The 26,516-nt window shown below is 39.6% G+C and overlaps 1 protein-coding gene across 1 annotated transcript; it reads left to right on the top strand.

The window, feature by feature from the left end:
• Nucleotides 1-877: 877 nt before the first annotated feature.
• KLHL7 (kelch like family member 7) lies at nt 878-25,792 on the top strand. Its single transcript, XM_075492982.1, has 11 exons — nt 878-1,348; nt 5,764-5,866; nt 6,815-6,908; nt 8,078-8,202; nt 10,036-10,211; nt 12,933-13,107; nt 14,560-14,702; nt 19,967-20,207; nt 23,138-23,339; nt 23,629-23,726; nt 25,396-25,792. Exons 1-11 carry the CDS (start codon nt 1,229-1,231, stop codon nt 25,677-25,679), a joined length of 1,761 nt encoding a protein of 586 aa, XP_075349097.1. The 5' UTR covers nt 878-1,228; the 3' UTR covers nt 25,680-25,792.
• Nucleotides 25,793-26,516: the final 724 nt, after the last annotated feature.

The raw sequence follows: 26,516 nt of genomic DNA on the forward strand, positions 1-26,516 counted from the left end.
GCAAGAGAGGTATAGATTTCTCATTTTTACTGTTATATAATAAAATCTAGATAGTCAAGTGTCAGTCTGTTTATTTCAATGAAATAAAGGATAAATGTGTTAAAATTCATACTACTTCCATGCAGTAATAATTGTTAGATGGCAGAACCGCAGAATATCAGAGTACAAAGTCCATCTTATTAAGGCTTACCATAAGGTACATGATTCTGCTCTTTCCTTTCATTAACAAAACAAAGCCTCACTTTATTCCATGCACAAATCTCTCTCCCTTCAAGTCATGGCATTAAGCAGCTCAACACCTTGTTATCTGTGGAATTAAAATTGGAAACATCATACAAGCGCGCAAACAGAAAATTTCCACTAAAATGCAGCTTTGGCTGTCACAACCCTGTTCAAAAAACGTGGCTCGAAGCACCAAATATTTTGGCCAGCGCATTATTTCTGGGAGAGGGGCTGATGCAGCCACCAAGAGAGGGAAGTGGTTGCCTCACGTTTGTTTCCCTTTTCAGTCCATATGAGCCTGAGACACACTGCCACCTTGTCAACGCAGGTCGAGGAGGTCCTTCGGGGGGAGCCGACAGGGCCTCCAGCTGCACGCAGTACTTTTCACCCCTCGCTCAAGCACAGGGACAGCCAACTCCCCGCCAGCCCCTCGGGCAGGGCAGCTTCAAACTCCCCCGGACACGGCAGGATCCCTAAAAACCTGCCCAGAGGCGGGCCCTCGGGGCGCACCCATCACTGGCACGGCTCAGGGCTCCCCGGAACGATCGCCCCAAACCGCGCAGGCCCCCGCCCCCTCAGAGCGCAGCCCGCCCCGCCGCCAACGGCCGATACAGTGCGCACGCGCGCCCCTCCGCCCGCCACGTGACGCGCCCAAGCCCCTCCGCTCTTTGTTTATCCCGCGTGGGGGCCGCGCGCCGGCTGACAGCGTCAGCGCGCCGCGCCCCGCCCCCCGCGCGAAGGGTGCTTCCGCCGCGGCGAGCGTCGCTCCGGTGTCGGTGGTGCGGCCGGGGCGGGGCGGGGCGGGGCCGGCCGGCCTGTCTGTCTGTCTGTCTGTCTGCTTGCTTGCTTGCCAGGCGGCCGGCCGGCTGGCCTGCGTGTTTCCCGGTGCCCAGCGTCGGGAGCCGGTGGTCGCCGCCCGGCAGCTGGCGGGCGGCGCCCGGGCGGCGCATGTGCCCCGGCGGGGGTGGCGGGCGGCCGGTGTCCGCGGCGGTAAGGGCGGGGGAGCATGGCCGCCCCCGGGTCGGAGAAGAACAGCAAGAAGAAGACGGAGAAGAAGCTCGCCGCCCGCGAGGAGGCGAAGCTGCTGGCGAGCTTCATGGGGGTGATGAACACCATGCGCAAGCAGGTACGGCGGCGGTGGCTTCCCCCTGGCCCGGCGGCGGCGGGGCCCGGGGCCGCCCGGCGGCTCCGTCGCGGGCCGCGGCGGGGGGGGCCGGGGTTTGCGGCAGCGACCCGCGGGCGGCTGCTTGTCGCCCGGTTCCGCCGCCGTGTGAGGCTCCCGCGGAGCCGAGCAGAAGGGCGCCCGCCGGGGCTGCCTGCGGACGGAGTCCGTGCTGCCCTGCGGACGGAGCCCGTCTCCCCGGTGGGGGCTCGCTGGGCACCTTCTGGCTTTTGAGTTTGGCTGCGGCGAATACTTGGGAGGACGGTACCGCCGGGGCAAGCCGGAGCGCTGAGTGCGAGCCTCTCCGGTAGGCCTTGGCCACTGCGAGAGGTAACTCCCGACACGCTGCTGTACGCCGAGACAAGCAGCGTAGCAAGTTCAGATTTTACTTGCAGCGGCCTATTGTTGGTGCTGAAGGCAGCAGACACGGTGGATCTGCTTCGTTATCTAATAGTATCTTGCCTATGGTCTTATAGTTAGGCCAGAAGTTAAACTGCGATTGATTGCTGAGTTTTTCCTGTTGGAGTATTCGCACAGCCCTTTTCCAGCAGAAACCTGAGGGGAGTAAAAAGATGTTGATGCTGAATTTTAACCAGGAACTCTTATATGAACAAATTGACTGTGTACCCTCATGAACAGTACCAGTATAGTGAAGCTGCAGCAGGAGGAGAGGGATGACTGGAACCATGGTTTGATTTCACATGTAGCATTTCTTCTTGTGCTTCATACCAAATACATCTGGCCATCTCGCTAAGAAGCCAGTGGCAGTATAGTGGGCTGGTGGCTTCATCTTTACAAATTCTGACCTTTTTGGCAGATCAGATTCCTAGATCAATAGTCTAATGATTATTAAAGGTGACTCTTCTATTTACCAATAGAGCAGGAGTGGTAAACAAAATTATAATGGTACAAGTGGATTTCAGTTGAGCTGTCCAAACTGAAAGAAATGCTGATTTCCACACTCCCCCTCTCCCCCCTTAAAAAGCTCAGACTTCTGGTACAAGAGCAGAAGGATGATGTGTGCAACTCCTTGCACATGAAGAAATCTTCCTCGTCGGAGGAGGAGCTGGCTTGATTGTGGTACTATGGTTCATTTACAAACAATGATGTGGAGCTAGAATGAAAGCTGATTCTGAAGCCAGCTGTTCAGGAACAGTTGGGGGCTTCGTACTTCGCACTGTCATGTGTTGCATCTTCTAGGGTTTAGCTGCTTGTCTCCCAGTGTTAGTCTTGCCAAAGGCTCGGTCCAGCTTTTAGTGATGGGTCAGGCGTAGCGACCCCATCAGCAGTCTGGGTCCTGGTCTAGCAAGTGATACCAGAGTGTTGATTCAGCTTTTCTCCAGCACTTCAGCCCTGTTCTCCTCTTACTAATACACAGTCAGTTGTGTTGTCTGCATAAGCCTTTTCATGCAACTAAGCTCCTGTGTATGAAAAACCAAATTGGTTTCAGTGACTTCAGGTAGAGGAGTTGAGACTTAAAGCCTGTGATCTACTTTTTCGATGTAGGCTTTGTTTCTGTTCTAATTGGGTAAACATATTCCAGGGTGTAGCTGAGTTCATAACTCAGCTCGTCACTCTTTAGCTCATACCTCTGTCATTGTTGACAAGGGGACGCCAGATGCTGTTATGCTTTGTAAGTTGATAGAGGAAATACTGCCCTCTCTTAGATGGATGTACAGCCCCTAGCACAGGGAAATCACAATGCTTTACCGTGTCACATACTTCAGTGTGTGGCACCACATTGTTTTTCTGTGTAAGTATCTTATCTTTCAGTATAGTAGAGCGCCAACTCTCATCTAGTTACGAGTTACTCTAAACAGAGAGAGAGAGGATCAAGATTAAGTGCTGTGAAACCTGTACTTCTGACACAAATTTCAAAATCTGTTATGCCCAGGGAGGTGCAACTCTGAATTTTACCTGCTATCAGAGTTTCCTGGAAACTTATTATCTGACCTCAGATGGTAGCTTTGCATATCCCACCCAGTGCTGACCGCTCCAGAAATTCTTGCATAGTTCATGACACTCATGCTTCTTTTAGGACTTGTTTGTAAGAGGAGGTTAACTATTACTGGAGGGGCAGGGGGAGGTGTGATTATATAGGATAAAATTAGGAAGTCAGCAGGAGCCAGAGGAAAATATACTAGTTCAGCTGATTAGTTGTGCTAAAGTTTGAGGATTTATAGGCAGCTCTTTCTTCTTGTATTTTGACAAGTCAAGGGCCATGCTGTGGTTATAAAACCTAAATATGATATGAGTTAAAAATTTCCTGTGATGGAAATAGCAACATGCATGTGGAGCACTAGCTATTTAAATGCATTAGTTCAATGCTGTAGGAAAATGGGCCAGTTGGAAAGTACAGTTAATTTTAAAGAGTGCTTTGTGTGTGAGCTGGTTTCTAGAGACCACTTCCACGAGTATGGGAGTTGAGTAAACTATGGACATACATGCACTTAGTACTGGTGGGATGTTGGGGGCAAGTATGTTTAGTGCATGGAGGACTTCCTGCTCATCTCCAACATGAGATGGCCCATGTCTTTGTTGGGTTTTACAGAGCTGTTTGACAGCATGTGTATAAATCCTTTGTTGCAACTTTGCAGCTGAGTGGAGGTCAGCCAAGAGTGAAGTAATTGAGCATGGAGCTGGGACAGAGTTGCAAGGTGTTGCTGAACCTGTTATTTGGAAGATGAAACGCGCTAATGCAAGCTCCCGCTCGGGTGTGTCCTTCGGTTGATGTAACGCTGGTCATCTGTTGCCTCATTGAGGTGACTCAGTGACACCAATGGGCCCTTCTAGAAAGAAGGACAGAAATCCTCAGAAGAGCATTAGTTGAAATGGAACAGTCACACCCAGAAACATCCCAGGGAAAGAAATGAAAATGATGGTCTGTTTTGGTTGACGCATATTTCTTCCCGCAGCCAGAGGGGCCTTAGACTATCCGAGGTCCTTCAAATGCTGAGCTGAGGCACTAAATGTATCTTAGAAATGCAGCATGGAGTTCAAGCACCAGTTGCAAGTCTTAGCAAAGCTTGGCCACAGGATTTTATGGTATCTTGTACTGCTAGCTTCTGGTGCTTGCTTTGAACCAGATGTGCTAGGAATTTCAGCTTTAAAGGATTTCCTCTGAAATTTTTCTTGAATGGTCTTTTTTGTTGTTTCAATCCTAAATGGTTTAAACCTACAGATGTACAAAGGAAGCTGTGTGTCACCCTCCCATCTAACTTCTAATTAAAACATTTTTTTAAAATGTATTATATTTTGTCCAACATGTGCTTCTGAGTGTCCTTCAAGAAACTAAAAAATATGTTTGTTGGAAGGGCCTGCATATATGGATTATCAGCCTTGTTGGTGTGCCCTAGATAATATTGTCTGTATGTGGAAAACATTCTCACACTGTTCTGAGCAAGTATTTACCTCCCACAGTAGAAATGCTCTTTTCTGGCGTTAGTATTGGGATGGGTGTAGGTAGGTGTTTCTGAAAGTAGTTCCATGAACTTAAGGTAGTAGTTGAAAATTAATTCCTGTTTTTAGGAAGCAGTGCTGCTCAGTTTTTCCTTCTTAATAAAGAGGATGTTATAATTAACTGTAGTATGGTGTGCATTTATTTTAGTCAATATATTCTTAGAAAGGATACAATTTGAGAATCTATTCAAATTACATGTTTTTACCCCAATCCCTTTTTCTCCTCTCGTGTCTCCTGACAACTTTTATAAGTACTGTCACTTTCTTTTCTCCTTCTAGTGCATAGCAGTTCACAGGGAGAAACTAACTGCTTACATACAAATAGCAAACAAATGCAAGAAAAAAAATATTTTTTATTTGTCTGGAAGTTAGTTCCTCATCAGGTGTAACCAGTTGAACCCTTCCATAGAAGTGGTATTTTGGGGATACATTTTCTTAAAAATGTTCCATTGAATGCTTTGAACTTGTTTGTCACTTTTACTCCAGTTGGGCAATATGATGGTAGTCTCCAGATATGAGGTTCCTATGAGTTTTTTTGAAAATCAACAGCTGAGTAGAGAAGAGAGACACTGATGGATGAAAAGGGTGTAATGTAAATGCAGCCCCTGCTGTAGAGCCTACATTATTGGAGGCTGATGTAAATGCCACAGGAAAAACTTGATTAATCAGACTTCATATGTTATTTGTGACCATCCTTAAGGTTACAAGTTCATGGGTAAACTGAACTTTGCTAGTTTTCCAGGTTACTGAACTTAATTTTGACTTTCAGAAAACCTTTATATTACCTAATACTCTTGAGTTGTGTGGATTAAAAAAAGCAATGAATTTCCGTAAGGTGTGTTTAAAGAAATATTGTTGAAAGATTTTTTGAAAATGCTGATCTTTGTGTTTTTTTGTTTGTCTGTTTTCCTCTGATTTAGAAAACTCTATGTGATGTCATTCTTATGGTTCAAGAAAGAAAGATCCCAGCTCACCGTGTTGTGCTTGCTTCAGCCAGTCACTTTTTTAACTTGATGTTTACTAGTAAGTCTTTTAAAAATTGATTGATTATAAGCTTTTTGTGGTGAGATCCTGTTAGACTTGTGGCTGACAAGCTGTTCATTTTATGAAGCGCTTAGTTTCAGGCATAAGTATAAGTGAAGATGTCCTTATTTTGTGTACTTCCATTCATCTCTGTTCACCCTTCCCCTCAATTTCCCTTTAACTCTCTTTTGATCAAGTAAAGTGTTACATCGTATGTAAGCTCTGTTATTAATTGGGGCCCATACACTGTATTAGAGTTGGTCTCCCACCATTAACCTGGAAATTGGGAGTGTTTACTCCCATGACAGAATTTGTCTGCCCCATTGCTTCCCACCATTAGGCACTTCCACATATAAAACATGCTTTCAGAAGTGTAAATATTCTTGCATTTATGCTATCTTTACAATTAAATGATGTAGTATCTATCTTGCTTTTGTATGCCTTACCCATGAATTGTAAAAATACTGTGCTATAAAACACACATTAAAGTCGAATAAAAGTAAAATAACTGTGCCTTCCAACAGCTTGTACCTGTCTGTGGGCAAACTTAGTGCTGTGTCTGGATGTGAGGAGCTCAGAGCTGTCTCTGATGTTATCAGCTTGAATGTGGAAATAGCTTTTGACAGTGCAGCGTGTGCTTCCCCTTTTTGGTTATGCTAATTTGGCAGTCTTCACTCCAGTCAACAGCATCTATGATCTTTTCTATTTAATTCAGTTTATCATGATTTACATCATACAAGCATGCGCGCACACCAGTTATCTTGTTTGTCCCACTGCCTCCTTTCTTTCCTGACTTGCATTAGTAATCCTGGGAAAACAGCAAATTAACTGTGTGCAGTTTTTAGTATGTTCCCACTTCATATAATCACGTTGTTTTCTACCTGTTTGCAAAACGTACAATAACTGGAGCGATTTATTGATGTAGTTTGTCTTTTAATCTATTTGCAGCAAATATGCTTGAATCAAAGTCCTTTGAAGTGGAGCTAAAAGATGCAGAACCTGACATTATTGAACAGCTTGTGGAGTTTGCTTATACTGCAAGGTAGCTTTCTTATTTAAAGCTGAAACTTCTTCTAGGAAACCTGCCAATTGTAAATGATAAAATCCTAAACTAATGGTCTTATGATTCATCAGTTTTGTTACCGTTACAATTCTTTACTTTGTTTAAAGCCTGACGTGACTAGACCTTCTATCCTTCCTCCCTTTTCCTTTTTATTTAATCAGTAGGAAGCCCTACAGACTAACAAATGGTAGTTGTCTCCAGAAAGGAACTCAAAGCACTTCAAGCTTTTGACTTCAGTGTTGGAGTCACGTGGTATTTCCCATTGTTCTGAAATTCAGGCCGTTATTGATATCAGCGGGGTTTCTCTTTATGGCCATGGTAGCTATCGCACAGAACCATTTCCAGGAGTTATACCTTCATCTCAGGACAGGCAGGGTGGATAACTGTTCTGTGAACAGCATTTCCCTCCTATCTCAGGTTGTCCATGTGTTTGGTTTTTGTTTTGTTTTTTTTTAACAGAGCTTGTGCAGATGACTAGGATTGTAAACAGTATTTCTTAATCAGCTGTCATGACCAATGGATGGCAGGCCTTTCATCTTTGTACTAATGGGACTAACTTTCCTTTCCTCTTTCTTTGAGAGGAATCTTGTTGTATACTCCATCAGTAGTGAGAGACAGTCATTGTCAGCACCCCAGCCATATGGTTGCCTCCCCTGCTGCCCAAGCCCTTGTCTGTGGGCTCTGTACCTTCTCTTGAAGCACTGCCAGACTGGTTGTTCTGCTTGTGCACTCTGGGCAAATCAGCCAGAGCAGACTTAACAATGAGTTGAGAGAGATTTTGCTGATGCCTTTTTGGGAGTAGGAGACTGTCAGGAAAAAAGGTTCTGTTCACTTTGTTTTGTGAAAGTGGCTAATCACACAAGTCAAAGCAGTAGTATGGTACTGCAGAGGGCCTGTGTTAAAGGCTTATTCTTTAGAATCTAGAACTGTTTACTCTTTGCCCTTCCTCAGTAAAGTAGAGCAAATAAAAGCAATTTGGAAAGATCATGAAGGGAGGTTGTGTCTTCAGACTGTATGTGAAAGATTCTTGGGCAAATAGCAGGGAAATAATTTTGCTATTTATGTGAATTGGTGTCAGTTGTTTTTTTTTTTACTACAACAAAGTAGGTAATTTTAGTGATGCTAACTTTACACCTTCTGTTTTGCAGAATCTCAGTTAACAGCAATAATGTCCAGTCTTTACTAGATGCAGCAAACCAATATCAAATTGAACCTGTGAAAAAAATGTGTGTGGACTTTTTGAAAGAACAAGTTGATGCTTCCAATTGTCTTGGTAAGAGAAATGCAAACTTAAATTTACTGCTTATTTTTAACTTTGCTGTTCCTGAAAAATAGATAGTATTGTCTAAAAGACAGTAATATTTGGCTAAATCCAGGCACGTAGAAATAATTTTGCTCTGAATCTGAACTGTTGTCCCTTGCCGTGGACAAAACAATCTGGCAGTTGTCTTCGCCAGTATCAGGGTCCACTGACTGTGCTAGGTCTCATCCCATCTTGGCAACACCGTGGAGCTTCTTGTTTGTTGGAGAACCTCAGCTGTTTAGTAAGGTGGAGCTTTCAGTTGTTGTTACTGTACTTGGAGACAGAATTTGATAGAGTTGTAATTTCTGCAAAACTAGCATATCTTCTAAAAGTATGAACAGGATAAGTTTAGGTTACTTTTGGTTTTAGTTGCTCTTCATTTTGAGTGAAATCCATGAATGTCATCTGGGCAGGTTTGATATTAAATATGCTCTGTAGCCCTAATATGAACTTGATGTTACAGAAAAGGTAAACAACAAGTAGAACTAAATGCTTTTTCATGCTTAAGATTTGGTGCACTTTATTTAATCAGAGATTAAAGATAAACTTGCTTATAGGGTTTCTTATTGACATTTGTCATGTAATTCTACTAGTAACATCTCAATCATGTTACAGATGTTTATAATATCAATAGAAATGTTTTGCGGAGTATCTGAATTGTAGTGATTCAACTGACACTTCAGTGCAGTACAGCTGTGGCTCTGAAACAACTGCTGGAATAAAGACAACCTTCTAAGGAAAATGCCACTTATGCTTGCTTTGAGGCATATTCCCTCCTCTGGTTTTTGTTAACTAGAAAATTAATTATGGTCTCTAACACTTGCATACTTAGTTGCTAATTTATAGCAAAAAGGGAGATAAAGATTAAATCAATTTTTCCTCAAGGCACTGTTTACAAGTTGAAATGTGTTCTGTGCAGACTCATAGGCAAGTCCATAGTTCATTTAAAAAAAAAAAAAAGGCATATTTGAAAGAAACCATGGCTTATTTTGAATCTCTTGAAATTTTGTAAATAGTTCATACACTTGGATTTTATCTTTCTAGTTTGCATTACTACTTAGAGCACCTCAGACTAGTTGCAGCCCATGGCTTGGTGAGTTGCTTCTACCCCACTTGCCATCTCCATAGAAGGAGGAGGAAGACTGTAGCATGATGAGCAAAAGTTGCTGCTAAAAAGCTCCGTGCTTGCCTGGTTTCTAATGGGAAGGTTGGCAACGGTGCTTCTCAGTAGCAGTTGCTATTTATACCTTTATGCCAACCTTCTGCCCTTGCAGCAGCATCAACTTGACTTTTTTGTGTTGGTCTGTAGCTTACTGTCCTACCTGTAAAGTCCCAGTTCCCTTGACTCTTGAAGGAAACTGGGCTCGGTTGGTGACTGCTGCTGCACAAGCAGGTCGGGGAGGTTATAAAACCTGGATCCAGTTTCTAAAGCTGTTCTGGTTAGACTTTGTTATTGTGATATGGCTCAGCCCTGGATAAGGTACTGTTACCTGCTTTGTAATGAGGAAAGAAACAGTGAGGAAATAGTCCTGGAGATATAGTTAACACAGCAAGTGATGCAGGTCTGACTCAAGTTTGGTAGTAGGGGTAGGGATCAGAAGCTTGTGCTTATCTTAGTTTGTCTTGAGTTGCAGGTGAGTCATGACAGCATATGTTTTAAAGAAAAAAAAAAAGCATGGTAATAAATATTAAACTGGGGTTGCAAGTATCACTGAAAATACAGTAATTTTATTCTGTTTTAATACATTAAAGGTAATTGCAGTTCAAGTTTGGAAAGGTTTTTTCTTACTTTTTCCTTCGTAGGTATAAGTGTGTTAGCAGAATGCCTAGACTGTCCAGAACTGAAAGCCACTGCAGATGACTTTATCCATCAGCATTTCACTGAAGTTTACAAGACAGACGAGTTTCTTCAGCTTGATGTTAAGCGTGTGACACATCTTTTGAACCAAGATACGTTGACAGTGAGGGCAGAAGACCAGGTGAGATCCCTGTTTCATCCCAGCTAAGAGCATTGAACTTCACTATCTTTTTTTTTAATCAAGAACTAGTTTAAAGTATCTCAGTTCTGATGTTCTTACAGTGTATGATGCACATAGGGCTTGCTAAATTGTAGAATAAAAGGTGCATCCTAGCTTGGTCAAAACCAAATATTAATGAATATCCACATCAAAGTGTGTCGTTATTATATGTGTTGTTTCATCAAACTAAGAAGAAAGAAGTCAAAGGGAGCAAGCAAAACAGTTTCCTTTATTGAGATAGGTATAGGGCTTTTGATTCCATAGTATGTGAGCTGAATTAAGTTTGATGTATTATAGCAGTTGCTCCTAGATTAGGGTTCCTGTGCTATCGGTGAAAGTGAACTACCTCAAAGTGGTAAGCAAACTGCAGTTCAATGGCTGCATGTCTCTACCTGAGAGTATGGTCTCAGCCCATTTCAGAGAGGAGTTGCTTCTGATGGAAATGTATGCATACACAAGTTACGCTTAGGGAACTGAGGGACTTGGAAGCAAGATGAACAAAACACTAAAAGCTACATGCATTGACAGTGATGTATTGATGGAAGGCCCTTATTTAGGGAGTGAATGCAAAAAAGTTTAGGTGGCTGAAAGGAGCCTGGAGTTTCACTCAAAAGTTGTAACCTGTGGTAGAAATTACATTCACAGCTGTCCCATTTGGAAAACTTGATTCAGCTTATAGCACAGCCCTGCATGCTTGTTCGCCAGCTTTTTCTTCCTACTGCAGGAAAATAGGAAGACTATAGGTGTGTCTGCACTGCAGCCCAAAGAGGTGATTACAGGATGGTTGTAGCTGCTGGGTACTTCTTGTAGCTGCTGGGTACTTCTTGTAGCTGCTCAATCAAATCCATTGAAACTATACTGAAATCTTGCCTTTCTAGCTATGCTGTTCTGGTACTTGAACTAGGTAATTTAGGTTTGTTTGGGTATGTCATCATGAGTTGACTCATACCTTTGAAGTGCAACAGAGAGACCTCATAGTCAAGATGGTATATCCAGTTAGATAGAAATGGATGTTTTCCCAACTCTGAAGTTTAGCTTTCATAGAATTAATGCATTTTCTTCAATGTATCTCTTGCAGTAAAAAGCTTCAATGAAAGTAAGAATTACTAAGAGCGGGGGATAATATCAGGTGACTAGAATATGACAGTTGGCTAGTTTTGAGTGTAAATGAGTTATGTGTCAGTTCAACATTCTTGCCATGTGCTTGGAAAAGTTCAGGTCACAGGGTAACATTCTCAAAGCTGGAAGTGTTGTTTAGCTTGCAGCCAAAATGGCACGTTGGAACTTACATTCTTGATGTTCTGTTGGTAAGGTATGATGGCATGCTTTAACTTGGCAGCAGTGGTAGAAATCTTGTGTAGGCAGCATGGCATCATTAAAATTCCTTTAGGAAAGTGGCAGTGTGCAGTATGAAACTGCGGAAGTTTGCCAGTGATACTAAAGGACTCTTAGTTCTCAGGAGTACTTCTAGAAAGTTGACGTTAGAGTATAACTTTCATATTGGTGTAAAGTATATTTACATTTAGCGAAAAAAAAGGAAGGTAGCTTTAATTACTAGCTGTCCTATTGTTCCTGTATGCAAGTAATGTTTCTGTTGATGGATACAATGTTCCTGTCCCAGTCATTCTGTTGAATTTCCTTAGCTGATGGAATTGAGCCTTAAATATATTTTTTTATTTCATTATTCTCCCTTGCTCCCTGGTAATTTTGCAGGATTATAGTTGAGGTGGTTTAGCAGTCCTTCTGAATAACTCTAATTCTGCCATTAAATGTCTTTCCACATTATATCTCAGTCACTCACCACTGATCACTGATCAGTTTCAGCTACAGGAGTAGGTATTGACTGTGCTATCACTTGTAACGAAGTTAGTGCTGACTCTGAAGTGCCAGCATAGTAGATAAGCTTGCTATGTCTGAGAGCAGCATTGAAGTATCTCAGGACATAGGTAATACTGGATTTTCATTTCATTCCTTCCTAACCCAGAGGACAATTGTAAATAGAGCAGACTTCTTGATTACCTTCCCTGTTCTGCCCTCCCAGCCCCCTAAGAAAACCCATTATCTTTTCCTGTAAAGAGGAGATGGAGAGGAGGCTCTCTGAATGGTAAATTTATGGCAGTCTGCAGCTAAAAAATTTAATTTAAATGGTCCCCTAAGACACAACAATAGCAACATATTTGGATCCCCAACACTATGATTTGGTAACAAAAGCAGTTTGTCAGCTCAGGAGACTATATCGAGTAGAAGCTATTTCAACATTTTTGGTGAAGTGTTACCTGTGTTTGCGACATGGAACTCAGCACGTTAGTCTTAACCTGGTACAGGGGTTAGCTGCATTAATGTGAATTGCAGATTCATGCTTCCCATTTGGAGGAAAAGTTAAAAAAAAAAGTCTAAATAGCAGAAGTAGTGGGGCTTTTTAAGTTTGTAGATGGGTTTTATTCTGTGGTTGTGCATTTGTTTTACTTCATGTCTGAGCATTGTCTTTTGGTGTTTGGTTGGTTGTTTTTTGTTTGTTTGTTTGTTTGTTTTAAGATGGTGATGGATCCCCACGTACTAAACTATTAGTATAAGTTAACCTCCAACAGGCAGAAGAATCAATTTGGAGCATTAAGCTTTCATTATTTGTCTTACTGTGTGGTGATGTACCTTATCCTTTTCTTTCCTTCTCTCTTGTTTAAGGTTTATGATGCAGCAGTCAGATGGCTGAAGTATGATGAGCCAAATCGCCAGCCGTACATGGTTGATATTCTTGCTAAAGTCCGATTTCCTCTTATATCAAAGAACTTCTTAAGTAAAACAGTTCAGGCTGAACCACTTATTCAGGATAACCCAGAATGCCTTAAAATGGTGATCAGTAAGTTGACCTCTAGCTGAAATCTTTAATGTTCTGTATAATTAAAAAAATGCTGTGGAATTTTTGAAAAATGTTTGCTTTAAAATGCTCTGACAATATTTTCACATTAAATTCATCTGCCTGTGTTCCCTCTAGGATGCTGTGTTTAGTTGGAAGCTGGATTAGCAGATTATCATGTAAATAAAACCCAGTTTATATAACAGTGTGACTTTCATTTCTTTTCTCCTAGCAAATGACATGAACTCCACGATGAGTAATGGAATGGAGATTTTGTCAATGAGTCATTAGGGTACTTGGTAGCATTAGTGTGCCTTTGGGACAGGCTAGTAACTTCAATATTGTTCATGTTCATATGTGAATTAATAAAAGAAATATTTTATGTCAATTTTGAATATTACAAAGCTTCCCTAAGCAAATTAGGAAGTTAAGCATATATTGCACTATTTTAATCTCAAATACATACTGACCGTTGAGCCTACACACAGTTGCATTCTCAAGGTGCAGGTGAGATAGGGAACAAGCTTCACTTTTGTTTTTAGACACCATTTGTGAAATTTTATGATGTAAGAAAGAACAGCCTAGATGTTGATAAATATTCTGGAAGGAAATGTTTTAATTTTGGTAGAGGTTAATTGGTTGGCTTCATTTTAGTGTAGATCCTAAAAACGGTATGCAACTGTTTTTTCCTTTGGTCAATGAGCAAGATTCAAATTAACCTATATGTTGGTAAGTATTTGCTGACCATTGACATCTCAGTCATACTACTTGTGTGACATGGAGTTGGGTGCATTGTTTAAGAAATAAGGATTTTTGTTTGCCTAGTTTTAGTGGCTTGTAATGCCACTAATATTTTTGCGTTCTTTGGAATGTTTCTTAGGAGAAAGCTTGACAGCGCAAAATATTAGTTACAATTGGCATAAGAAAATAAGCAAAGAACAAAAATGAGGGGTTTTCATGAGGTATAATATGCTAGAGATGCCTTCCTTATGAATCAGAAATTGAAGGGTGAGGAGGCAGGCATGGTTGACTCCTCATTGCATTCAAGTCCCTTCTTTTAATGTTAGTATTGTCCTCTTCAAGCTTGCAGTTCTGCCATTCCTTTTCTTTGGGTTTGCTTCCTTTTGCCTGTTTCAATGCAACAAACTTAGTTGCTTGTTAATATTGGCTAAATGAGCTGATCAATCAATTGGTATATAATGTGAGTCCATATGCATGTCCTGTTTTCACATGGAGCAGGCAATTTGAAATAGGGTGTAAATCTGGATGTATGCTCCCATCCTCATGTGCTGCTGTGCATTCTTCCCTTTTAAATCAAAGCTGTATAGGTATAATGTAGAAACTTGTTTTCCCCCTTTTTCCTCCCTTCCCTCTCCCCGCCATCCCTGCCTCTGAAACATCCCTTTCCATGTATGAGCTATGCTGCATCTGCAACAGTTGTTGTCTTCCTTCCAGGTGGGATGCGATACCATCTGCTTTCCCCAGAAGACAGAGAAGAGTTAGTGGAAGGTACGCGACCAAGAAGAAAAAAACATGATTATCGCATTGCTTTGTTTGGAGGCTCACAGCCCCAGTCCTGCAGATATTTTAATCCAAAGGTAATCGTTACCTCAGAATGCATTAAGATTCACTGTTTGTAATCTTACGTGTTTTATTTGCTGATGATATTAACCAAGACATAATGATCTACAAAACAGTATTAGGAAGGATGTATTCCCTGCCTCTTGGGTATACAGTTGGAAGAGTATGGTTAATTAGGTATTTTCAAATCTTTGTACCTAGATGTAATACTTCATTTTGAATAGAATGATTATGTGTTTGTTTATTGGCAATATTAGATACAGAGTTCTGATAAATCCATCTGAGTTGAGAATGGATTGGTATGTGCATCCCACAGCTGGAAATAAATAAAAGGTCACCGAAACATCAAGCAATTGGTTAGGAATATATGAAAGTCTGTATGCATGTGCATGCACTTACGTGTTCAGAGAATAACTCAAAGCAATTTCTTTTTAGCACAAGTTAAATTATTGGCTCGCATGTTAGTGTAGAACCCAGTTTTAAAGTGCAAGGTGGTTTTCCAGTGCATTTATTATAAATATGCAACCACTTCTAAATCCCAATGGTTCACAATTTTGTTTGTTCTTAAGAGTATATAAGGGGAAGAATTGGGAGCCAAGTGTCACATAAGTGGAAAAGAGTGAGTTTCTACAACAAAAAACTTAGAGATGGCCAATTAGAGCAAGCAAGCTTTGCCTGAAATTTGTTTCCATGTTTCCTGAATAAAATCAAGCCACAGGAATGGTGTATATTTCAGCTATGCAGACTAGATGGTCTAGAAACATCAGCTGCATGCAGAAGGATTATCCATACCCTGTTTTGCCAGGCAATCACATGCAGTAATACAGAAAAAATTTGCTACGTGAACAGCAGGGCTCTCAAGTTATGAGATCACATAAGTGTAATATTTTGTTGCAGAAATTCTGGTTGCTCTAACTTAGCATATTAAATGCTTGTTATAATTTCAAACAGTTTTGTTTGTTATCTGTATGAACTTTATAGCCAATGTGAGCCCTGTCAAATCTAATTCAGAATGAATGAGCCCTTGGGATGTGTTTTGAACTCATCATTCACATTCCATTGTGTAAGATAAAACTGAAGCCACCTTCTTTGAGCACCACTCAAGTCTGGGGAAAAAAACCTACCAGCTTGGCTGACTTGGTTTGAGAGACATTTAATACGTATTTTTATTAGGAATTCCAAATTCCTAAATAATGACCACCTTTTTCCTTGATACACATACTCCAGTAAGATAAGCAGTACTCCAGCTGGGGGTGAGAAGGTGAGGGGAACAGAGTAGATAATTCTTTCCTTTCCAAGGTCTGAGTTGGGGAAGCCTTTGATCAGGGCATTCATCCTTTTCAAACAGTTACTTGGTTTTGGCATTTTAACAAGTTGTAATTCACCCAGTATGCTCTGACCTTTCTTTTATTAGAAGGAAATCAGATCAAAGTTTCTTTCTCTTAATCTCCAGTTACTTATGTTGGAACAAAGCTAATTTTAGGCAGGATGGAAACTAGCTTTGAGACTTATTGTCACAGTAATTAATTTGCAATGGTATTATCAGCATAGCGTGCATATGGTCTCTTTACCAACCTAACTGACAGGTTAAATTCCGTAAGTGCCTGATGTCAATGGTGGTCAGAACTCAAAAGATGGGGGTTGTTGCTTCATCAATCTTTATAAACTAATATAATGTCCCCCAGTTGTCACCATGTATTTTCTGAAAACTTAATCTTACTTGAAAAATAATGTCAGTGCATGCTGAGTGGGAGCGACAGGCAAAGACAACTAAAAGGAAAATTGTGTATGTAGTTAGGTGATCTGCAGTCAGACCTAAACTATAATATTACAAAGAAATCTCTCTTGTGGACAAAAAGTCATATCTATGTAGGTCTACATAAAGCGTAAGATTAAATAGCTTATTTTTTCATAGACTATTTGTCCAGGCATAACACCAAAAAAGAACTGAGTTGGGAAAAAATTTTGCAGAACTGCCTCTTGATCAAGCTTTATGGCCTTGCATGTGGATTGGGGGGGGGGGGGAGGGGGGGGCAGGAAAAAAAAAAGTGGGTAATTGGAGATCTTGATTCTAACAAGCATGTCTTCCTTGAATGTTTTCCTAGTGCTTATATGCTTTCTTGGGTATTCTTAGCTAGCCTGTCATGTCTTGTTGAATAGCTTTTACTTACTTCATTTCCAACTCTAAGCTATTTAAAGGTCCTTTTCTGGATGTTTTGCTTGAGTATCTGAGTTTGATCTTCAACTGTGACAGTAGCTTCTTAAACGTAACAAAGCAATGGTCCAGAACCCCTGTTGAATTAGCATTGTGTGCATGCAAAATAAGTGTGGGATGTAAGGCTCCAGTGCTGCAAAGACTGTATCACGTTTAACTCATTTAGTCTCATCAAAAGATGATGGGAGTGTCACAGAGCAGAGAATAAAGGTTGTGTATGTACTTTTGCAAGATTAAGACCTTGGGAAAGAATTGGAATTCTGTTTGTTGTCTGTTGAACTGATTGAATAGTGACCTAGTCCTTCACTTTTGATTTTAATTAAATTCAATAATTTAATTAAATTCTTATATGTCAGCTAAAGAAACAGTTCAAAACAAAGGTTATGTTTTTCCTGAAAATATTTTCTCAGTTGTAACTGATATAAATTTCAGTAATTCTAACACTATAAAACTAGTGCAAAAAAATTTAAATTTCACTGATTGCTTTGCATGCAAAATTAGTCTCTAATGTTGATCTTCATTTCCTTGTTGTCAAAAAGGGTTCTTTAAGAATGGATTGGATACTGTGTGTTATTTGAGACTGTTAGCAGTATTACTTTAAGTCTATATTTGTTGTCTTTGTTGCACTGTAACTGATATTTCTATTGATGCATGTACTTCATCAAGAGAGCAAAATGACGCAACAGGACAGATGCAGACGGGCATAAAACTTGTGGAGCAATCTGGCACTATTTTGAGTAGAGATATTTGTTTTGAGAATACTACTAGAAATCCTAGACGTCCTATTAACAGTGGTGGGAGGCATTTTCATGTTGAATTTTCCACAGAATATTTTTAAAAACTTCTTTTTTCTTTTTTTCCCCAAGTTTGGGAATAAAATACTTTTTGTTTTGTTTTATGAATTCTTGATAAAAATTTATACATGACTTTATGGGATTTTGAGGCAGCAATATCCTTATTCTTTTGAAATTGCTGTCTCTAGTGGCCAGAAACAGCTGGAAGTTTTAACTTTTTAACAGTGCAAAATCCAGCAGTGGCAAGTAAAAAGTAACAGATGCCTGGCAGCACTATTTCTTGATGATTAAGGGAACCAGCATACCTTCTATGAGGAGACTGAGCTGTAGTCAATAACCTATTAGTGGGGAGGTTGTCCATATTAGGCATGTCTCCTGTTTTCCCTGACAAACTTGGAAGAGGTGATATCACCTGAAAACAAGGGAAAAGTCTTAAACAAAAGGAGGTACTTTTTCATATGGCACAATTGTGTGCCATTCTTGTCACATGGTCTTGTGGCTGCTAGGAGTTCAGATAGTTTTAATAAGTGATTAAATAAATTAATAAAAGAGAAAAAAGCCTTTCAAAAACTATTAAATACAAAGGTACAGCTTCTGCCTCAGGTGTCCTGCATCACAATTTGTTGAAAAAATGAAGATCAGCAGGGAAAGTGTCGCCATGTACCTATCTTGGTCTTTCTTTCCCTACTCAGCCCCCCAGAAATGAGGCTTGCCACTGCCCAGGGCTGTGTGGATCTTGACTGTGGCATAAAGCAACTCTTCTGCATAATTCTTAAATGTGTAATGCATAAATTGAAATCAGTTCCATGTGGTGCAGACTAACACTGAAGAGCATTACAAGAGAAGGAGTTAAATTGCCTCCTGCTGAAAGAGGAGGATACTACTGAGTATGCTCAGGTTATGGCTTTTCATTTGATAAAGGTGTGGATGAAATGGTAGCTATGAACTGAAGCCATGAAAGTGGGTGAGATCACAGCCCTTTATAACAGTAAAGGAAAACAACAGGATTTTTTGTAAAAGTGCCAGAAGTTTGAGCTAGAAAATATGTTGATCTTGCACAATGCACTAAGACATTTTCTTAAGATTTATGCAGCTATTTATTTTGCCATGCTGTAGTATGGCTTTCCTTTCTAGGATGCCCCAGGACCTGTTTGTCACCATAAAGGGCCACATGCACCTGCCAGCTCTTCTTGATATGGGGGATGCTACAAGAAAAGATTGTAAGATGTTTTGGACTATAACATGCTCTGCCTCTCTTTCTTTGAACCCCCATGTAGGAGTCGCTGTTCTTCCTCATTGACCAAGGTGTTTGAAGTATGTCCTTGCTAAGAAAATGTAATGATGTAACGTCTTGTGTGAACCATTACAATGAAGGTCATTCAGCAGGTTGAGCTAGACCATCCTGAGGTAGCACAGATAACAGTTAAGGTCCCATACTTTGCTGTTCAGTATAGGATACAAGCTATGCTCATGGAATATGTGAGATGCTATTACTCAAGAAGTGTTTCTTGTGCTGTATGCTATCCTGGTCTGCCATCAGTTGCTGAGTTTTGGTGTTCTTAAGGCTTTGGGTAGTGTTACTGCCCATGTTTGATACTCGCTGATTTTGCCAATACATGCAAAATCAGTTTCTAGGTAACATGACTGCCAGTATTTGTGATGGAGCATTACCCTATTTCTCTTGCTATCAACTGTGGATAGCTATAGATCATTTGTGTTTTGTAAATTCTGTAAATAAGCTTCTAGTTGTCATGGTAATAAAGTATGTATCAGAGCTTTTTAACTGAGTTGCTTGTCAATTTGGATATTATCTTCTTTTTCCATCGCCTTTGTTTGATACATTCTGTATTTTATTTTTTTAGAAAGAATCTGTTACTGTATGTAAGATGTCTTTTTCCATTCCTATAAAAGAAAATGCAATCCTACTTTATTGATCATATGCATTGTTTCTGACATGATAGCAGCAGGAGGTCAATTATGTTGGAAAAAAGAAATACCTGTTTTTCAGGGAAGCTGTACGGGGTGCACACAGGGAATGAGGAAATAGAAATTCATAATGTCATGGTTCATTGCAGCTAACTATGTGTCTAAGAGAATTTTTCAAGAGTACGCCTGAGGAGTGTTCTTCAATAAACAGTATTCATGTTTGTTTTGAAAAGGAACTTTAAAACTGACCATATCTAAATCTCTATGAAAAGCTCTGTTTGAAAAACACTCGCTGTGCAGGTAAGTGTTATAATCTATTAGACATTACCTGTTCTTTGTAATGCAGGATTACAGCTGGACAGACATCCGATGTCCCTTTGAAAAGCGCAGGGATGCAGCTTGTGTCTTCTGGGACAACGTAGTTTATATTTTGGGTGGTTCCCAGCTCTTCCCTATAAAGCGAATGGACTGCTACAATGTGGTGAAGGATAGCTGGTATTCCAAGCTAGGACCTCCAACACCTCGAGATAGCCTTGCAGCCTGTGCTGCTGAGGGCAAAATTTATACATCTGGTGGTTCAGAAGTGGGTAAGACACTAAAAATCTTTAAAACAAACCAAAAAAAAAGCACAAACAAACATACCTGGAAATTTTTCTGGTTTTTGCATGACTCTGTTGAAAAGAAACTGCACGTTGCCATGTTAGCCTAATGAGTTTATTTTCCTGTATTTAGGCATTTATCCTCCCCACAATCCAACAATCTGTCTCTGTTGTGTTTTTAAAATGGTTTCACTGATTGAAATGATTCATATTTACATTAACTAGAGCATAAAGTACACTGCAACTCTTAAGAGTTAACTAGGGACAAGCAAGTATGTTTTGGGAGTCCCACTCTGCTCTTAGCTAGCTTCTATAAAGCCACAGAACTCAGTGTGGTTTAAAATTTTCTGCGATGCATGGCCAGAGTAGCTGCATTTTGACAATGGCATTCCTTGTATACAACATCTGTTGGGCCTAATGTGGCTTTTTAAAGGGGGGGGGGGGGGGGAAAGGGTGAAAAAAGCTTTTGAAACTACTGCTTTTGGTAGTGAAATCGTACCTGGCCCTGTAAAGGAATTTGTTCGATTTTTCTGTCAAATGACAGAAGTTATCTTCTGTTATTCTGTTGGTTTGCTTCAGAAAATGGACAAATACTACTTTCTTTACGTGTTATTACTCATCATAGTGAAAAAAAAATTAAGATTTTAAGGTTTTTTCTCTCCCCAAGAAACCTAGTGGGTGACTGTGTTACAGCAACATTTTTAATTTATTATTTCTAAAACAAATACATCATCAGCAAACCAAAAGTTGGAATGTAGGTATGCTATATCCATAAAAATGTAGAGCTTTAAAAAAAAAAAAACCAAAAAACTGTGCTCTGGCAAAAAAGAAAATAAAACAAAAACCAAACCCTAGAGCCAGGGAGAAATTTTCTAGTAGATCCTTTTGAGTTCTACATTGCTGCAGAGGGAGGTGAACAGAGGAAAAAGGTCATAATCGGTACTTTATCAGTGTTAAGTCACTTCATGGCAAGTTGTGACATTTAGGTAATATTATCTGACCTCTAAAATATTTTAAGAGGTCTAATGTAGCAGCAGATTAGACGGTTCCTGGCTGCCACCTAGTGCGGTAAATGTGAAATAGCACCTTTCCCATTACTTGAAATAGGCTTAACTAAGGCTGCATTGGGAAACTTGGAACACTACAAAATGTCGTAAATCTTCCTAGTTTCCCACATGTCAGTTCATGAGGGAGTATGATACAAACTTTGATTGTATAGTTTATTTTCTAATACATTGTAATTGGTTAATACAACTGTAATGGAAATTTTAATTTAGGAGTTTTCTTTTAAATCGACCCTCACGTTACTGCACAGTTTCACTTTGCTTTCCATAAATATTATTCAAGACAATAGTAAAAGCTAAAAATTAATAACGGAGTTTATTTTGCCTGTACTTTTCTTTGGAATCCGGTGAACATTGCTTGTTTGGAAAACTCTGTCTATCCTGAATCTAGTATTTTCTAATTTGGAGCAGGCAATTATGTGAAACCATTAATCAGAGAAAATGCTGCAGTGTGTTTAGCTGTAGAGAAATCTAAAAATTGCATGCTTTTTGCATTGATTGAAGAGTTTGGAAAACAAATTACTGTGCCAGTCCATTACAGAAAACAGGGTTCGTTTCCCCTTTTTGAACTGATGGGAGTACTGCTTTATTTGCAATAGCCAGCAGAGTTTGAAAGCTAAACATACTAAATTCTTCCACTATATTTAGGTGCAGGGAAAATATTTAACATTATACTGACAGCATACTGAAAATGGAAGCTTTTACCTTTTTAAAAAAGGACATTAAAGACAGTTCTGCTGTATTTCCCCATGGATGAGAATTTCTACAACTTCAATAAGGATGTGTATTTACATCAAGGAAAAAATATATCCCACTCTATACAGTTCTTCGTGATATTGAGAATGACATGGTAGGAGTAAACAAATGCACAGTTTATAGAAGTCTGCTCCTGTATTTTGGGTCTGGTAACATAGCACTGTTTTGAAGGTTCAAATCTCCAGCTGGTAGTGAGTGCTGCTAGTGTGACACACTTAATTTTTAGAAGTAGAAAGCCAAGGAAAAAGAGGCACAAGAAAAGGTACCTTTAACTCCTCTAGGTGAATATATCTATTGAAACAAAGGGGAGAAGGATCCTGGTTCTTTTCGGAGAAAGTTGTATCCAGCCTTCTCTGCTTTGGCTATGGTTCAGCTAGTTACCTGAGTACAAGTCTTTAAGCTCCCATCTATCTTCATTAGAAAAATTGCTTTTGATTTCAGTAATAGTTTTATGGCCCTTGAGGGAGGAGTACACAGAGCTTGCACTTCCAGAAAATAAGTATCTGCCAGTCCCCAGGAAGAAAGTAAAATGGTGAGGGGCAGCTGTCTTGTGGTTGCTAATAATTCAGGCGTGTGTTATGACATAATCAAGCTATCTAATTCCAAAGGCAACAAGTATTTGGGGAATTGGGCAAGTCACATTGCTTAGAGAAAAAAGACTCGTGAATCTGTACTGAGTTTACAAAGCTGGTTTCATCTTCACATCTGAAAGTTCAATGTATTTCCAAGTAGTGAGAGTAGCACGAGATAATGACAATATGATTGGTAATTTATATACATCTCTCTCTGTTCAGTGTTCCCCCCCCCCCCCCCCCCCCCCAAAAAAGAATATCCTCATCATTTGTTTTTAAACACAAATAGCAATTTTATAAACTTACTTGCATATTTTGGAACAAAACATTCAAAAGAATTACAAGTATGTACTTTCTGAATAGACCCAAGTTTCAAGTTGGTTAGTTCTGCTTTTGGAGGTGGGAAAGCAGCTTTCCCTTTTCAACTAACAAATAAAGCATCAATTTGATAATTACTGTTAGACTCTTGTCTTGAAAGACAACCATAAAAATTAATGCCACTTTGGTGGGTTTCTATTTTTTTAAGGAAATTCTGCACTGTATTTATTTGAATGCTATGACACGAGAACAGAAAGCTGGCACACAAAGCCCAGCATGCTGACTCAGCGATGCAGCCATGGAATGGTAGAGGCGAATGGTCTCATTTATGTATGCGGAGGAAGCTTGGGAAACAATGTTTCTGGAAGAGTCCTAAATTCCTGTGAAGTTTATGATCCAGCCACTGAAACGTAAGTATTGTATCAATTCTGATTACTTTTGGTGACTTAAGGCTTTGCTTGCTCTGCAAATAACTGAAGTATAGATGAATAGGAAGAATTGCATGTGGTAAGGAATTTTCCTGAGTTAAGCAGTAATAGATCAGTTATTTGTAGTTTTAAGTAAAAGGCAGTTTTTCTTAAGCAGCTTTCCTCCATATTTAATTTTCCTAATGCTAGGTTTTATTTACATATTTTATACTTATTTTCTAGGAACTAAATAGTGAGTTTTCCTGTTTTGTTTGGTTTTCTTTTTCCCCAGGTGGACTGAGCTGTGTCCAATGATTGAAGCCAGGAAGAATCATGGGCTGGTGTTTGTAAAGGACAAAATATTTGCTGTGGGTGGACAGAATGGCTTAGGTACTTTAATTCTATTAATTCTCTAGCTGGTCACACCAGGTTTTATGGGGCCTTCTTTCTTTTGCAGAGAATTCATTCTACTCTGTTCAGCTGAAAAACTTTGAGCAGTACCATAAAACGTGTCCTGTTGTTGTCACATCATTGTTGCCTTCCTTCTTTCACCTCCGTACTTCACTGTATCTTATTTTTCAAACTTGTTTGCTAATGATAGTACTGTCAAATTCAGATATTCACCCGTACCGTAGCCCAGTTCTGCAGTAGTTAATATGGCTAAACCAGTCATCTGAGAAAAGATAATCTTTTTTTTTTTAGTTATTCATTATGTATTTTGAGAGATTTTAGCATTCTTTTGAGAGACAGGTAAAGTTATAGCCACTATTTTAGGAACTTCAGTCTAAAGACTTAAAGCTAGTCAGCTATTTTAAAGTGGTGGAAAAGTGAGAACTTTTTTGACTGTCCTAGTTTTGAAATATGACTTACTGTCATGGGCAGGTCATTTAAGATCTGCCTATCTCCTTGTCTTTAAAACCAGAATAATAATGGTTTATTTCCCTGGAGAATTGAATTTTAATTACACAGGGTTTCTGAAGTTCTTTTCAAAATGGAAAATTCTCAGCTATGAGGTTTATTAATCACTATTTATGGTAACTGGAATATTTGATTTCAGATTAATGCTATTTTAGAATATAGCTTGTATTTTAATTAGCTACTAAAACTATTGCAGCATGCTTGATCTCTAAAATATCAGTAGATGCATTTTTTTTTGCACAAACATTTTATCAATCAGTTATAACCAGAGCTGCCATTTTGCAAAATGTTAGTGTATTCACTGAATACTCATTTTAGAAATGTGTACTATTGAACCAGTAAGTTAAAGTGTTATTTTGCTGTTCATATTCTGTAGCCGGATTGATTGTTCTTATTGTAATATAATGAGGAAGAGTTATGTCTGAGGTGAAATATTCGTACTTTTTAACATTGTATAAAGGCTTCTCAATCTCTCAGATCTAATAATTCAGGACTGGAAGTGAAAACTCTGACTCATATTACAGTTGTTAAATAGAGATAACAGGATGTTTGTAGATATTGTAAAGTGTAATTACTAGCCTATTTCCTAAAGAAGCAAATTTTAGTCACAAAATCTGTTCTTCTCTAATAACTTTTTATTCCCTTGGCCCTTTTCAAAGGGACTTAGGCTTTTAAACTTCAGTGGTTTTAATATCATAATGAAGAGAGACATCCTCTATCAGTAAATGGCCAATTTAGGTAAAGGTACTGGTGACCCCTCTAGAATAAAATGCCCTCAGTATAGGGAAGTTTCAGGTGGATTCCTGAGTTTTAGTCACTAGCCACAAATCCGTAAGAAATTCAGCATTGTTCTTCTGTTCATGAAGTCATGTTAGAAACTCTAGAAAGCGTGTAACGTGAAATTTGTTACAACACATCTTACTTTCAGTGTCCTTTTTACTTTTTTCTGTTTCTGTATTTATAAAAGGGTAAACCACTAGTTTAGAAACCTGTGGCCTTTTTTCAAGTTTTTTTACTCTAGGATTTATGTTTTAAGCTAAACCATGAAAATAAAGACTAAGTTTAATGAAGCATTTGTATGCTCTAGTTCAGTCCATACGGTATAATGTAATAAGCAGCTATCTATTTCATTGCTTTGTAGGTGGCCTTGATAATGTAGAATATTACGATATCAAGATGAATGAATGGAAGATGGTGTCTCCAATGCCATGGAAAGGTGTAACAGTGAAGTGTGCTGCTGTGGGATCTATAGTCTATGTCCTGGCTGGTTTTCAGGGTGTTGGTCGATTAGGGCACATTCTTGAATATAATACTGAAACAGACAAGTGGATAGCCAACTCCAAAGTCCGTGCTTTCCCAGTGACAAGTTGTTTAATCTGTGTTGTAGACACTTGTGGGGCAAACGAAGAAACTTTAGAGACCTGAAGACCTGTAGGAGATGCTGAGACATTCTTCAAGGACTTGGGGAAAGATGGCTATTGGTGCTTTGCTTCCATGTTTTACTGAATCTTGTTAAACTGAGTAATAGGAAATACTGAGATGCAGTCTTTCAATTTGTATATACAGCATATTGTATAACATGGATTTCGTCATGCCCATTTTCTTGTCTGTTTTAAGAGATGGGGATGTGTTTTGAGAATCCACTTACCTAGCTGAGATCATATGGCATCTTCCTTTAAAAGGACTCTGTGTGTGGCCTTGTCAAAAATAGACCCAATCCAATTCTTTAGAAGAACTCAAAGCATTTGACGAAGATTTCTGGTTAAATGACACTTTACCAAGCTCAGTTGCAGAGATTCTTCATTGAATAAAGGTGAGTAAATGCAGCTTGGGTCATGAGAAATATGAGCAAAAATTTTCCTCATTTATACCTACCTTACTAGGAAACCTTACTAGGATGCAATTAAGAGTTTTCCTCAGGAAAGACCAAGGACAGCAGTATAATAAAGATTCCCATCGCAAATGGGGATAGGTTATACAGCTCTCTAGATTGATAGCTGCCCTCTTCAAGTGACTTTCTTCCATCATTTGCATGACTGCATATCAATTTTTAAAGTTAGACGGGCCGTATATATAGATTAGAGAAACAATTTGCTAATGACATCTTTGGCATTTTGGGGAGCTTTCACAGAAAGACTTTCATTTTTTTTATTATACTGAGGTAGGGGGACGGTGGGGGAAGTCCACAATAACTGTGCACTATAATTAGCAAGTTGGAAACTTGGGATTAATTTTCAATATATCTTCCCAGGCATCAGACTG

The sequence above is a fragment of the Mycteria americana genome, chromosome 2 (assembly GCF_035582795.1).
Source record: "Mycteria americana isolate JAX WOST 10 ecotype Jacksonville Zoo and Gardens chromosome 2, USCA_MyAme_1.0, whole genome shotgun sequence".
NCBI lineage: Eukaryota > Metazoa > Chordata > Aves > Ciconiiformes > Ciconiidae > Mycteria > Mycteria americana.

What these genes read in the sequence shown, in the direction of transcription:
- KLHL7 (XM_075492982.1), top strand. Translation starts at nt 1,229, where the DNA reads ATGGCCGCCCCCGGGTCGGAGAAGAACAGCAAGAAGAAGACGGAGAAG. An exon ending in TGAACACCATGCGCAAGCAG is followed by an intron (nt 1,349 to 5,763) that starts GTACGGCGGCGG and finishes CCTCTGATTTAG; the next exon opens with AAAACTCTATGTGATGTCAT. An exon ending in ATGCCTTAAAATGGTGATCA is followed by an intron (nt 13,108 to 14,559) that starts GTAAGTTGACCT and finishes TCTTCCTTCCAG; the next exon opens with GTGGGATGCGATACCATCTG.